At 43.4% G+C, this 14,042-nt stretch overlaps 2 protein-coding genes across 3 annotated transcripts in view; one reads left to right on the top strand and one right to left on the bottom strand.

The window, feature by feature from the left end:
• Nucleotides 1-9,856, top strand: part of thoc2 (THO complex 2) — a 31,067-nt gene extending 21,211 nt beyond the window's left edge. The window contains exons 29-39 of the mRNA XM_080528677.1: nucleotides 660-838; nucleotides 2,122-2,224; nucleotides 2,649-3,031; nucleotides 3,161-3,219; nucleotides 4,806-4,841; nucleotides 7,304-7,429; nucleotides 7,637-7,703; nucleotides 7,831-7,976; nucleotides 8,348-8,424; nucleotides 8,756-8,803; nucleotides 8,969-9,856. Of these exons, the coding sequence (XP_080384803.1) occupies nucleotides 660-838; nucleotides 2,122-2,224; nucleotides 2,649-3,031; nucleotides 3,161-3,219; nucleotides 4,806-4,841; nucleotides 7,304-7,429; nucleotides 7,637-7,703; nucleotides 7,831-7,976; nucleotides 8,348-8,424; nucleotides 8,756-8,783 (1,204 nt within the window). The 3' untranslated portion in view covers nucleotides 8,784-8,803; nucleotides 8,969-9,856. The remainder of the gene's footprint in view (nucleotides 1-659; nucleotides 839-2,121; nucleotides 2,225-2,648; nucleotides 3,032-3,160; nucleotides 3,220-4,805; nucleotides 4,842-7,303; nucleotides 7,430-7,636; nucleotides 7,704-7,830; nucleotides 7,977-8,347; nucleotides 8,425-8,755; nucleotides 8,804-8,968) is intronic.
• A 3,079-nt stretch (nucleotides 9,857-12,935) lies between these two features.
• gria3a (glutamate receptor, ionotropic, AMPA 3a) overlaps nucleotides 12,936-14,042 on the bottom strand; it is a gene marked incomplete at both ends in the record, with an annotated part of 68,576 nt that continues 67,469 nt past the window's right edge. For both annotated transcript variants that reach the window (XM_080528909.1, XM_080528910.1), the window contains one exon: nucleotides 12,936-13,181. In XM_080528909.1, the coding sequence (XP_080385035.1) occupies nucleotides 12,936-13,181 (246 nt within the window). The remainder of the gene's footprint in view (nucleotides 13,182-14,042) is intronic.

The following is a 14,042-nucleotide window of genomic DNA, read 5'->3' as shown; positions in this document are numbered from 1 at the left end:
CAGCATTTGTGTGCAGCGCAGCTCTCTAGGGAGCCAATGTTTAGTTCATTTGCTTTGGATTAAAGGTCATTTGTTATGGAGCCAAAGGGGCAAAGTGGCGGGTGGTTAACCACGATTTAGCAGTTAGGTTAGTTAATTACTAGACAAGGGTGTGATATGGTCTGTAGTGGAAGTGTAGGTGATATTGTATACATTTCTATTCAGACCTATTAATTATGGAAGGGTTTTCCAGAAGGGAAGTGGTGTGATGGGTAGCAGGTGGATTGTCACAACAGTAGCAAGTGATCCTCTTGGCACTTGTGTTTCAGTCAGTTCTAGAGGGGATTAAGGAGACAGTGTGGTAATGAGGACTAGTAATCCGTTAGTATGTGAGTCTAGCCTGTCTGCATCAGTCACCTGGCCTTGTAAAGCACTAGAGACATCTTAGCAAACAACCATAATCCTCGACATTGCTTTACACAATGTACCTGTCAGACCTTCACTTAGACACTGATCCTGCGTGTGCGTGCGCCTGCGTGTGTGTGCACTATGTGGGTATTTGTTTGTTTGCTTTGGTAGTCTGTGTGCAAGCGAGCGGCGAATGTGTCTGAGTATGTGTGTTTTGAAGCTCTATGACGGTCCTGTCTCTGCCTTGTGTAAACCGTCCTTGCGTCTTGCAGCTATTCTGGCCAGTTGAAAGGCAGGAAGGTGCACATGGTCCCTGAGAATGAGTTCCACCACAAGGAGCAGCCGGTGCGCAGCGCCACCCCTGCCAGCCAGCAGAACGGCCCTGGTAGCGCGGGCAAGCCTGCCAGCAGCAACACCATCAAGACTGACGAGGGGACCACGGAGGACTCGGGTGAGGGAGGGTCTGGGGGAGGGAGGGAGGGTCTGGGGGAGTGAGGGGCGGTCTGGGGGAGTGAGGGAGTAAGAGACGGTCTGGGTGAGTGAGGGTCTGGGGGAGTGAGGGTCGGTCTGGGGGAGTGAGGGAGGGTCTGGGGGAGTGAGTGAGGGTCTGGGGGAGTGAGGGACGGTCTGGGGGAGTGAGGGAGTAAGAGACGGTCTGGGTGAGTGAGGGTCTGGGGGAGTGAGGGTCTGGGTGAGTGAGGGTCGGTCTGGGGGAGTGAGGGTCTGGGTGAGTGAGGGTCGGTCTGGGGGAGTGAGGGAGGGTCTGGGGGAGTGAGGGTCGGTCTGGGGGAGTGAGGGAGGGTCTGGGGGAGTGAGGGTCGGTCTGGGGGAGTGAGGGAGGGTCTGGGGGAGTGAGGGTCTGGGGGAGTGAGGGTCGGTCTGGGGGAGTGAGGGAGGGTCTGGGGGAGTGAGGGTCGGTCTGGGGGAGTGAGTGAGGGAGGGTCTGGGGGAGTGAGTGTCTGGGGGAGTGAGTGTCTGGGGGAGTGAGTGAGGGTCTGGGGGAGTGAGGGACGGTCTGGGGGAGTGAGGGACGGTCTGGGGGAGTGAGTGAGGGTCTGGGGGAGTGAGGGAGTAAGGGACGGTCTGGGTGAGTGAAGGTCTGGGGGAGTGAGGGTCTGGGGGAGTGAGGGTCTGGGGGAGTGAGGGAGGGTCTGGGGGAGTGAGGGAGGGTCTGGGGGAGTGAGTGTCTGGGAGAGTGAGGGAGGGTCTGGGGGAGTGAGGGACGGTCTGGGGGAGTGAGGGTCTGGGTGAGTGAGGGTCTGGGGGAGTGAGGGTCTGGGGGAGTGAGGGTCGGTCTGGGGGAGTGAGGGTCGGTCTGGGGGAGTGAGGGTCGGTCTGGGGGAGTGAGGGTCTGGGGGAGTGAGTGTCTGGGGGAGTGAGGGAGGGTCTGGGGGAGTGAGGGTCTGGGGGAGTGAGGGTCGGTCTGGGGGAGTGAGGGTCTGGGTGAGTGAGGGTCGGTCTGGGGGAGTGAGGGTCTGGGGGAGTGAGGGTCTGGGGGAGTGAGGGACTAAGGGACGGTCTGGGTGACTGTGGGTCTGGCCGATGTGTCTGAGGCCTTCTGTCCTTCTGGGGTGATTTGATGGGAAAACACGTGTCTCCTTAGCAACGATAATCCCCTCGTGGTTTCATTTGTCATCCACAGTTGACAGGTGATACAAACGTAATTAGCGTTGTGAAAGTTGTTTGATTGAAACAGCCGTTGTGTTCATGCTCTGTTGCCTCGTGTTTTGATAGATCGATCCAAGGATAAATCTCAGGGGACAGCGAAGCCGGTGAACAAAGCCAACAGCACAGCGGCCAAAGTGACCACCAGCAATGGGAACGGTGCTCCTAACAGGTAGGCGTGAAGCCCAGCCAATGGCGCTGCACCGGTGCTGAGAACTAGCACGTCTGGTTATTTAGTATTCTAAACTAGGATATTGCTTTTCAGCTCGGAACAAAGACAAGACACTGATACCCACAAAAAAAACACAAATACCAATGAATTATTTGCATTCAAACCCTAAGCCTTGACAACTGGCTGATTCGATATTTACACTAATTGTACCCCAGATTAGTATCCAACACAGCACTTTGAGCCGGTTGAACATTTTAGTATTCCAAAGTTTAGCCGCATAAATCGAATATCCAGGGATTAAGAAATTGTTATTCTCTCTCTCTCTCTCTCTCTCAGTCTCTGTCTTTGGTCTTGCTTATCTTCATAGCTGCAGGAAATTGGGCATTTTCAACTCTGAACAAAAACCCTTCTGTTTCCCCCGTAGCACCAAAGCCATCAAAGAGAGGGATGACAAAGAAAAGAGCGGGAAGGAGAAAAAAGAGAAGAAGGAGAAGACGCCAGGCAGCACTCCAGAGACGAAGGGGGAGAGCCGTCGGGAGAAACAGAGGGACGAGAGGCCTGGCAAGGAGGAGCGTACGGCACGCGAGGGTAAGGAGAAGACCCCCAAGGCAGACAGGGACAAGCTGAAGGCAGAGGAGAAGAGCAGCAAAGAGGATAAGGCCAAGGCAGGCAACGGAGAGCCCAAAGAGCCGTCCAGGGAGCGTGACACCACCAAGGAGAAGAGCAAGGACAAAGGAGACCGGAGCGCCGTGTCCGGGTCCCTCAAGTCTCCAGTTCCCAGATCTGAGTCTGCCGAATCTGAGAGGGGTAAGCAGCTTCGCTCCCTTTCTCTGCACAACGCCTCTCTGCTCATTACCAAAGGAGAACCTGAACTATTTCAGTTTGAATGCGCCAATTTGAAATGATAACTTTATTCTAATTGTTCTCTTTTTCTAGATCACAAAAGACGAAAGGTCGACACCCACTCTTCACCATCCCACTCCTCCTCTGTTAAGGTTAGTATGGCCTGAGGAAGGCTGTGCCCGTGTTTCTTCCCTTTCCACCGGAGCGTTCCCAACTGTTGCGTGTTCCATCGGCCTTCAAGATCAACGACGAGAGTTCACACATACACAGGGGAGGCGTCTGGAATCCCCATCCATTACCATGGGGGGCTTGGAAAGAATTCCATGGACTATTCGTTAATATTTTCCTGAGTGGGGAAAACCTTCAAGGACTTAGCCAAGAGAATAATGTATATATCAATCATTTGATTGTTGAAATATTTATTTATTTTCATGTGAAGCAAAGCGATAAAAGTGCCTTGAGAAGAGAGGGGAGTTTTATGCGTTTCTATATTCTCTCGTATTTTTTTGCCTTTTTGAGAGCAATATTTCCCTCAAGTAAGAATGGCTTCCAGAGTCGGGAGCTTTTTCCTTTTTCACTGGCAAGCTGAAAATAAGATTTTTATTTTTTATTTTCCCCTCTTGAAGCAGTATTTTTTCCAGTTAAAAATAGCACCCAAGATGAAGACTTTTTTTTATTTTGTCCTTTTCCGGCGAGCCGAGAAGATTTCTTGGTTGAAGTGGCGTGACGTGTTTTTCTTTTCCTCCGAAATCTCCGGGAATCCAGCGGGGGTGGGAGTCCAGAGTCGCACAGTGTCTTCAGAGGAAGTCTCCATCTGCTGTAGGAGGGCCATTCTGCTGCTGCCAGGTCAACTGCCCCCCCTTGTAGCTTGATCTGTTCAAACAGCCCGCATGCAGCCTCAGTCTGTACCTTCGCTTCACCTCAAGATGTATGAGCAGTTGTTCCTGTTGGTCCGCCACAACCCCACCCGCCCACCCACAACCACCAACGCCCCTCGGCATCCCTACCACCCTGTCACACTCGCAATGGAAAACCAAAGCCACCAGCACCCAAGGCCCTCGGAGAGAGAGAGAGAGATCCTCAGTTTTGCACCAGCCAAATAAAGCAAGCCTACTGCTACAGCGAGAGAGAGCGAGAGAAAGTGTGGGCGCAGCCTTCTGGATCCGCTGGAGAGCTGCCTAAACCGCTGGAAGCTTGTGATAGGTCTTTATGTTACTCTACCACCAGAGAATAGGCTCCCTGTGTCTTATCCATTCTGAACTGTAAGTGACAACAAGTTCTAAATGTAGGAAAACAGCCTTTAGGATCAGAGCACACAGGAAATTCAATGATTTGACACACACACACACACACCCTTGGTTGTTAAGTTACTTAGTTTACAGCACATGCACTATACACAAAGTAAAATACCAGCTGTACTGTAGGCCTACTGACAAGCTCATGGATATGCTGCATTTGATTCCAGACACTTTTTTTGTAGATATCAGAAACTTATTCATCTCACTTCTCAGGGTTTTTATATGTAAAGCTGTATATTGAGCTCCCACATGATCCTTGCTAAGACGCTGCACTCTCTGTAATAACCATGTCAAAGCCTTAGTCCTTGAAGGTCAGAGGTCAAGGGGGAAGTGTGACATCGGTCCGTCCAGCCCCTGACCCCTCCTCCTCCTCCTCCCGACTCTCTCCTGCTGTCTGACAACCCCCCCAGCTCATCTGTCGTCTCCATTCATTCCTACAGGACAATAGCAACGAACCCAAGGACTCTGCATCCAAGGTTTGGACCGACTCCTACACCTCCTACACCTGCTCTGACATGTACTTTGACTGGATTCTCTCAGCCAATAGGGTGTCAGTGCCACTGACATGATGAAGATGTGATGTTTGGTCATTTTATTGTGTGTATCCAAAATGTCTAAACTGGATAGAATATCACTGCTAAATGGTTTATTTGACACATCATATTAGGTCAATTAATTGTTGCCAAGTATATAACTTAAGTCATATGGGAATATGTGGGAATCATATTAAGTCATGTGGGAATATGGAATTCTACATCCAGGTTTGGCTCCTGTATGTTGAGCACAGTGGAGTCGTGGGAAAGATTAAAGCGATTGTTCAGGACAGCAGGCGGCCGTGTGAGGAAGAGCCACTAGGGAGAGAAGCCAAAAGAGACGAATTTTAAGCAGGCAGCGTTTCTTCTCCTCCCTGTGATCACTTTCCGAGCCCGTCCCCGATGCCCTCACACACTCATTAGCTATGCATGTGAAGTGCTGTCTAAACAGAATACCAAGAGGAGTGTCAATCCTCTATTGAGCTCACATTTCAACAACTCAGACATGTACAAGCCTCCATCTCTCATTGATTTGTTAAAAAGCAACTCACGTGACGGTCTCTATTCAACTTTGAATTTCCGAGCCTCCGGTATTCCGCTGTCTAGATACACCGTCTGTCTCTGGCAGAATGAATAGAGGTGCTCTCCATGTAGGTGAATAATTCATACATCATCTACTAGGTTCGCTTGTTACAGTGGTATTTGAGTCTGCAATTCTTTTTTGTTCGTCTCAAAAACCCCAGTCCCCATGTTCCAAACTCCCTATCCATGGCATGGTTCAGAGTGAAGTTACATGGATGGTATCTCTGCCTGTGGTCTAACAGCTGCAGAGATGGGTCTTGGGTTAGTCTTGAACTCTGGGCCATCAAACTTGTGGCTTGTTATTGTTCTGTTATTTATGCTTCCGGTTGAATCCCTATCAGTTGCATTATCTCGTAAAACTCAGGTCTTCTTCTGAGTTATTCATTACCTACCCTTGGACCTGCATGATACATCCAGTGGTCAGATGCACTGTGGTTTGGTTGCTTCTAGAAAGAAAGCGTTGCTTTTGGACACTGAGGACTTGATATCTGGTCGCTTGAAGAACCCCTCCAGAGGGTTGATAACGGTTTGTCACTGTGGTATATAATTTGTCACTGTGGTATATAGTTTGTCACTGTGGTATATAGCTGGCAAGCCTAATGTTTCAGGTGTGAGTGGGTTTCAGGTGTGAGTGGACACTAATGAATATGCAATACAGTGGGCATAACGTTGGATCTAACAGGGCTCGCCATTAAAGGTTGTCTGCTTGTTCGGGACAAGTAAGTTTGTGGTCAGGCAACAAGAATGTTGAGTCAACTTGTTCGAATGGAGAAGTGAACATTTTGGCATTATTTATTTGTAAATAACCAGATCAGCATCTTATGAACACCTAAGCAATTGTTTCTGTTTTCAAGGATTTTAACACAGTTTGAATATCAATTTTATTGATATTATGATGCTTATTTCGGCACAAAATGGTTGTATCGTGTCATAGTTATACTAAAGACGTATTTGTATCTTATAATGATCAATTTTGACTTTAATCAGGGACATGGTGTGCTTACTATGTTTCCACATTTCTGTCCTCGGCTATCCTTCTCTTCCAGTTTCGTTTTAGGCCTTTCTATGTAGTCACTCCATGTTTTGTGTATGTTGTTTTAAAGCAGAATTTTACCCTGTAATTCAGTGGTTTTCATTCGTCCATAGTAGACACATTAATGTAAAATCGCATTTCAAAATGATGTGAATGCCCTGATAAATCTTGATGTTACAAATCACCCATTTGAGGCAATTCCTACAACTCCCAAGATTCCCCTCTGCCTCCCACGTGAGGTCCTTCTGTTGAACAGCTCAAGAGCTAGCGTGTGCTGCTCTCTGGGAATCAGTGGTGTAGATGCACTGCACCAAAGTGCAAAAAGTCTTGTGTGATGGATTTCAACGCAGTATGAGACGTTTCACATAGAGGTAAACACAGACATTTTGATAGCAATGATGCAGCTGCACATTGCAAATTATGATAGTTTGAGATCTTGCGGATTGACTAGAAATACACAAAAAAATGGTTTTGGGTCAAACTTCCCTTTCAATAATGATAATAATAATAATAATAATAATAATAATAATAATAACCTGGCTGGATTTTGCTGGAGTATCTTTCAGGACAACTAACGAGTGTATTCATATAATTTGGCACATCAAGTTTGTACACATCAAGCACAGAATAATGTTTCCAACATTTGTATGTGCATTCCAGTAATAGGCCTTATTGTTATGAAACTTAAAGTGTGTGTGTGTCTGTGTGTGTCTGTGTGTGTGTGTGTGTGTGTGTGTGTGTGTCCGTGTGTGTGTGTGTCCGTGTGTCCGTGTGTATGTGTGTCCTACAGCACCATATGAACTACAATTCGGTCACGCGGTCCAAGAGCAGGGAGACGGACAAGAAAGACTCAGAGAATGCCCGAGGCCGTTCCAAAGAGAAGAAGGAAGACAAGGACAAGAAGGACAGGAAAAGAGTGAGTGTTCAGAGCTCACAGAGCCCCATGTGACCTGTGGGGAGGCGTTTCTGAACTCACATCCTCATCTTTATTTCTGGAGCAAAGCAGCCTAATACTCCAGAGAAATGCTACTTGTAAATTTCCATTATTTTTGCAAAGATGGACAAGACTGAAGTAAGAGAATTATGATTCGCGGTCACTAAATATGTTTCATTTTGCTAATAGGACCATGTGGCCAGCGACCGTGAGATGAGCCTTGAATCCAAACGCAGAAAAGATGAAAACGGAACCAGTAAGTTTAGCTCTCACTATTAAGTGTATGCCAAAGTATACGCACATGCTCCATCTTACCTGACACTACAAGCATTAAACAATGTACACCAACATCTTTCCTAATTGTGCTTTCTCCCCTATCCAAGATTCCTCCAAACACAGCAAGAGCGCCAGTCCCTCCTCTGACTCCCCACCCTCCGCTGACAAAGAGAAGAGTAAAAGGCCCAAGTCCTCTAGCAAGGAGAAGGGCGAGTCTGCTAAACCAGAGAGAACCTCCTCCGGAGGCAAGAAGGTAGGCAGTGCTGCCCGCAGCCCGGATCCACGCAGGACTTAAGCTTGTTAAGGACTTAAGCTTGTTCCCAAGGGAGAGGGCCTAGTCTCTGCCCACAGTGTGTTGTTGCTCAGCTAAACTAGAGTAGCTGTAAAGGTCCTGGCCCATCCCTGAGTGGTGTTGTTAAACAGTATTTGGCACTCTGAATATGTAAAGAAACTGGCATGCTATTGTAGATTTATATTGGGCCAGTACCAACATGTGTGCAAATAGGAACTATTTCATGCAGATGCAGCCAACACATTGGCCATGGCCGTCTTTTACTCTGTGCTCTTGAGGGCCGTTGTTGTGTGTTGACTGTGACATTTCCCTTGTTTCCCATGTTGTTCCAGGAGTCGAGACATGACAAAGAGAAGTCTGACAAGAAAGAGAAGAGGGACAGCAGCGGAGGAAAGGAAGAGAAAAAACAATATCCTTAAACGTTCTGGGAAAACATTACAGACCTCAAGCTCTTGACTTCATTACATTTGGACTGTAGTAATAATTATATTACCCTGGCTACTGTACATACTTCTATTTGAGGAAGAGATTGCATCAACACAATGTTTTTAATATAACGGTTCTAACGGTTATCTCACATGAACTTGTTTTGTTACCTGCCTTTATAGTAACATTTCAATTGGTCTTTGGAATATCTCAAGCCTGATGACAGAACATCTTAGTAACTATGTGTAGTGGATGTTTATTTTACATGCACAAGTGAAAATACTTTGTCTGAAATGTTCCCTTAATTGTGATACTCATAAATCCTCTGACAAGCACAGATAATGTGTACTAATGCAGTGAAGGTAAGTAGTAATGTAATACATTGACATACTGTTGCCCAATTTCACTTTCACTTTTACTTTGATCTTTCTAATGTACAGTACGAGTGATTTGGTGAGTGTTTGATGAATTCTTCATTCTTCTCCTCATGCCCTGCCCCGCCCCACCCCACACGTGGCCTACAAAAGATCTGGACAAGAACTGCTTTTAGCCCAAACACCCACCCACCTGTACCACGTTGTTACATAGTGCTCCGTTTTTTCTGCCTTGATGAGTCTCAGAGGAGGCTGTACCTGAAATGTTCCTCTCTTTTCTGCCTGTGTTGTTTTTGTTGTACTGCCCGCCAGTGATGTTAGTTGTAGTGTTTGAACTTGCTGAGCTTAAAAAAAAAAAGAAAAAAAAGGAGAAAAAAAGAAAAAAACATTTTCAATGTATTTCAGTAACCAGCTGAAAGTGTTTTTGTTTTTGTTTTTTTACTTTTGAATATTGGCACAATGTGCTATTCAAATCACGAATTGTTATTCTATTCAGAAAACTGGTAACATTATTAAATGCTCTCTTGAATGCATCAGGTCATACATTCGATAATCACATGCTTGATGTCAAATTCACCTGTTTTAGGTTGTCATGATCTCCCCCTCTTGCTTGTTTTATTGGCATTAATAGACACTTTCCATATTTGCATTTACCTCATTTAGAGTTTCATGTCTATTTATTTCTTCTCCTTTTAATCCAAGCAAGTATTTAGGTATAGATGAGTGAAAAGATACAAATGACCAGTTTGTATATTATGTGTACAATAATAAAGAAGGTAACATGTAAGTCATGTCATATGTTATTTTTATTTTTCGATGTCCCTTGCAATGTCCATTATGCGATTGTGTGTCATCAGGTTTTTAAATAATTTGTAAAATGACAGTTCCTCCTTGAAGCAAATAAAGAATTGTACAAATTTCAAAAGCTTTGTACTCCAAATGCAAATGTTTCAGAAACAACTTTTTGGAGTTTTTATCTGCTGTACTCGACAAGTGTATGCTTTTTCTAAACTAATAAATGATAGTTTTCTTAGTGAGTCATTGGTGTTTTGTGTCCTCTTCTTTTCACTTTGGTGTCGCTGTGTTTCAGGGTTATGTTTCACTCCCCTACACAGTACGCTTGTCCTGGTCCTCTGTGGCTCAATTGGTAGAGCATGGCGCTGACAACGCTTAGGTTGTCGGTTTGTTTCCCGCTGGGACCATATATACTGAAATGTATGCACTCGTTGCAATGTAAGATGCTTTGGATAAAAGTGTCAGCTAAATGGCATATATTATATTATTACAGTTAGTATACATGATGTACTGTACCTGACAATAGATCAGCTGCTCTTAAGGGAAACTCCTATCACACTAGTATGAAACTCCACACTAGTCTGTATGTCTTGCTGCATGTCTACTTCAGATGTTTATTGTACTGTATTAAACCTCTTGAAATATTGAAATTGAAAAGTAGACAGTGGCTTTTCACAAATCTAAGAGTACTAGTGAGGAGTTGGTGTTTGTACAGTGTTTTAGACATGTTCTGAATGAATCGTAATGCTGACAACACAATACGACTATCAAGTATCTCAGTACGGGAACTAAATATCACATAATTGTCTTGGTGAGTCAACCACAGTGGAGCTCTCTATAAGGTCTTAAGTTAATAAATAAACAATATTCCTATTAATATTAAATGTCATGTCTAGAGACTGGTGCATGGACCAGGCTTCACACTCTCATGGTCTTGTTGATATTTAATAGTCAAGAGAGGCCTGTAGTTCCTCTCTACTTTAGTATTAGCTTGGTCATAAATCATACATGGTTTCTTTGGCTTTTAACAGAAAAGTGACTTCCTATCCAGTCTCTAGCAATCCTGGTAGTGTTACCTAGCCAGACACATGACACTTCCCTGTAATAAGGAATACCTTGTCATAATACAGTAGCTCACATCTCAGATTTGTGCAGTATAATTATACTTCAGTGCCATATGGATTATTCATAGTGTGCATTTAAAGATAAACGTTACCCTGCCACCAATTTCCATATTGTCAGGCCTCTTCATATGCGGATGAAGTGTGTTCTCCCTGTGTGGCAAAGAATCAGATAACATTATCGAAGAATATTCCAAAAGCTGATTTTTATATCCGTTTTTATTTACAAAATGTAATAAAAGTCTGTGTACTGTAGAGGACCTCACTAACAAGGTTCAGTATGTCCACACATGCAGTTCTTGTTATCACTATGCAGCTTGGCAATTTTCTCGTTGCTGAGATGCAGTCACAAATAAAACAAAAAAACAAAAGACAAAAAGGATCAAATGAGTTATAAAGTTGAGATTGTTTGCTAACTTCCTAGGGTCTGCATCAGGATGCAGTTTGGTAAAGCGATCACCAATTTCACATGCATTTTCTTTGAAAAAAGGATAAGAGAAGCCTTCATTAACAAATCAACTAAACAAATATACATGTTTCTTAATATTTATGGTTCCCCATGATTTGTAAAGAATTCTCTTCATATGTATCATAATCTTCCTTTGTCTTGGTATGTCTTCAAAGTGTAGTGGATCATAAAAACAGAAACATAAAAACACAGAAATACTTTAGCTGTATTCTTCCACTAGTTTCCTTTCTCCACTGTCAATTCTCACCATTCACTACAGAATAAAACCTCAACAGAAAATACACAGGTACAGAGAAATAAATGTAAATTACAACCAGATATAGAGTGTGCTATTATTACCAAACATTTTAAGATAATAGAGATCTTGCTCTATTTAGATATTATCATTGGATAGCGTTGCAATGAAATTCAAGAACCATGTTCAATCTGAATGTGTACGAAATGCAGTGGATTTTGACTGAGATGACTACTCAAACCATTTGAATACATTGTGAATAAGGGGTTTACTCTTTAGGACTAAAACCTATTATGCTTGGTATACTGTAAATGTGTCAGTGTTTTCTACAACTGTTTGTACTCTGCTCAATCAAAAACCTCAATAACAATATGGCACCAAAAGTGTTTTAAAAACTGATCACATCATAAAACTGTTTTTCGATTTATCATTTTGGCAGTGGTGACAAGGTCTTTGTGGTCCAAAGCAAATATTGCATTTACTTTAACTACATTTTCATTTCATTTGATGCTATACCTTGATAAAATGTCAGCTTGTCAATCAGGCTCTGAGAAAATGACAGCACCTAAACATTTTAAATAACCAGTGGTTTCACTTTCAAATGATCCATAACTCTTGAGTAAAAAGAAAAGAATTAGGGTACAATATTATCTTTTTCTATTGATCCTATCCTTATGATTGATGTTTGTTCTAAATATTATATGACACTGAAAATAATTGTATATTAAAATAGGCAGATAACTCTAGTACATTAAATAAAACACAACATGTTTTCAATAAACATTTTACCACTAAAATATGTAGGTAAAGTGTTGAAATAACTTAAAATGTACTCCAGGATGAGATTTGATGGCAAGTAATGGCTTTTTTTCTTCAAAATAATGAAACCATAACTTTCCCACCCATAAATTACAACAGTTCTTCAATTTTCGTTTGCTTCAATGCTTCTTTTTAAGTTCCCCCATATTCTTTTTGGGATTCTTATTTTCAAGTGAACCAAAAATTGAGTTGCATTGCTGTGACGCTGAATGCTCCATAAGGCACTAAGAGAGGCAAGTCCCATATTTCAAGAAGCACAAGTCCTATTGCGTCATCATCATCGATTATCGTGCCAGGCTTGGCAAACCAGGATGGGCATTGACTGTGGGTTTGGGTCCAAGTGATAACCAAGTCTATCGCCTCCAGGTGCCAGCCATAATGTGTTGTATTCCTACAGAGTGACTGTCTTCCTCCAGACACATCAGCGGAAGGGACACACTTCACATCTGTAAAACCAGTAGAATAAACCAGACATTAAAGGCAACACAGTGTTTCCTTATTTTAAATAAAATGTTTGCTTATTAAAGCAATGTTTATTTAATATGTGCTATATGTATTTAAATGATAACTGATCAATTGAAAACACTATTAGATTATCATAAAACATGTCAAAATGACAGAAAGTAATGAAGTGCAAACAATTCCAAGAGACACTTGCCACCAAAATAGCAGACATACCCCCTAGATTTTAACACTCTCTGTTCCATACACATTGTAGCCTTCTCGGTATGTGGCAAAATTCTGGGTGTTTGCCGGAGGAGTTGGTTTAAAGTTTTGGGCATTCTTTGCAAGTTTCAGTCTTTTGGTTTCTGCTCGTGACTTATAACAGAACTCTATCAAAGCCACGGTCATAGCCAGCCCTAGCCCTCCGACCAGAATATAGAAGACTCCCGCCACATTGCTCAGGCTTAGTGCACTTGTCTTGTCCTGGGGAAGGTAGAGAAAAGAGTTAAGAATCTTTTCAGGACAGTTTGTTTGTTGACCCCAAACAGAAACACACAACATCCCTATGAGGCCTCTGACTCAAATCCAGCTCTAATTAAGACAGCCCAACTATAGATGATCTATTGGATATATCCCCAACAACTCTGAAGAGGTTACTGGTTTTGTTCTATCAAATGTGTAGGCAGTCAATCCTTTGGAGACGCTTGCCTACTATTGGGTAGTATCGAGGTAAACTGCAGAGGTTGACTTATTGAATGACTTTCCTACAAAAGTCAAAAGCTGGGAGCAACTTCAGTCTTTGGTAGGTCGGCCAATCCTCAAAGACAGGAGAGGGGGTCAACTCTCCAGTTGTTTCTATCACAGCTGGATTGGTGAATGTAGACATAAAGTGTTTTTCTAACCTGCTTTGTGGCTTCTTTACGAGGCCACCCCTAAGGAAGGCGGTCAATGTCGTACAGGTCTAAAAACTCACTTCACTATGATACTATAGCTACTAAAACGTACCATCATCAGACTGCATCTTACAATTTCAATGAAAGTGGCAAGCTGTAGAAAGTGAACTGAACCATTTTGCTGCTCCTAACATCCAAACTTGGATATTGAAATTCATTTATAAGAGTTTTACCATTAGCATTTTAACCCTATGAGTGTGCTATTCTGCAAGTACTTTGTTGAATGTCATTTGAACCCTCAGTTTGGCTTGTGTGTCCTCTGCCTACCTCAGAGGATTAAATAACTGGTTTATTAGATCATTTAACTCCATGAAGTGTGCAAACAAAATCTCCTTATTATGACCTCCCACATTTCAAACATGACTTTCAAACACCACTTGACCATTGTATG

Source organism: Nansenia antarctica, assembly GCF_963989245.1.
Source record: "Nansenia antarctica genome assembly, chromosome: 4".
Classification (NCBI taxonomy): domain Eukaryota; kingdom Metazoa; phylum Chordata; class Actinopteri; order Argentiniformes; family Microstomatidae; genus Nansenia; species Nansenia antarctica.
Note: the sequence above shows the minus strand (reverse complement) of the source record. Positions and strands in the feature narration are given on the sequence as shown.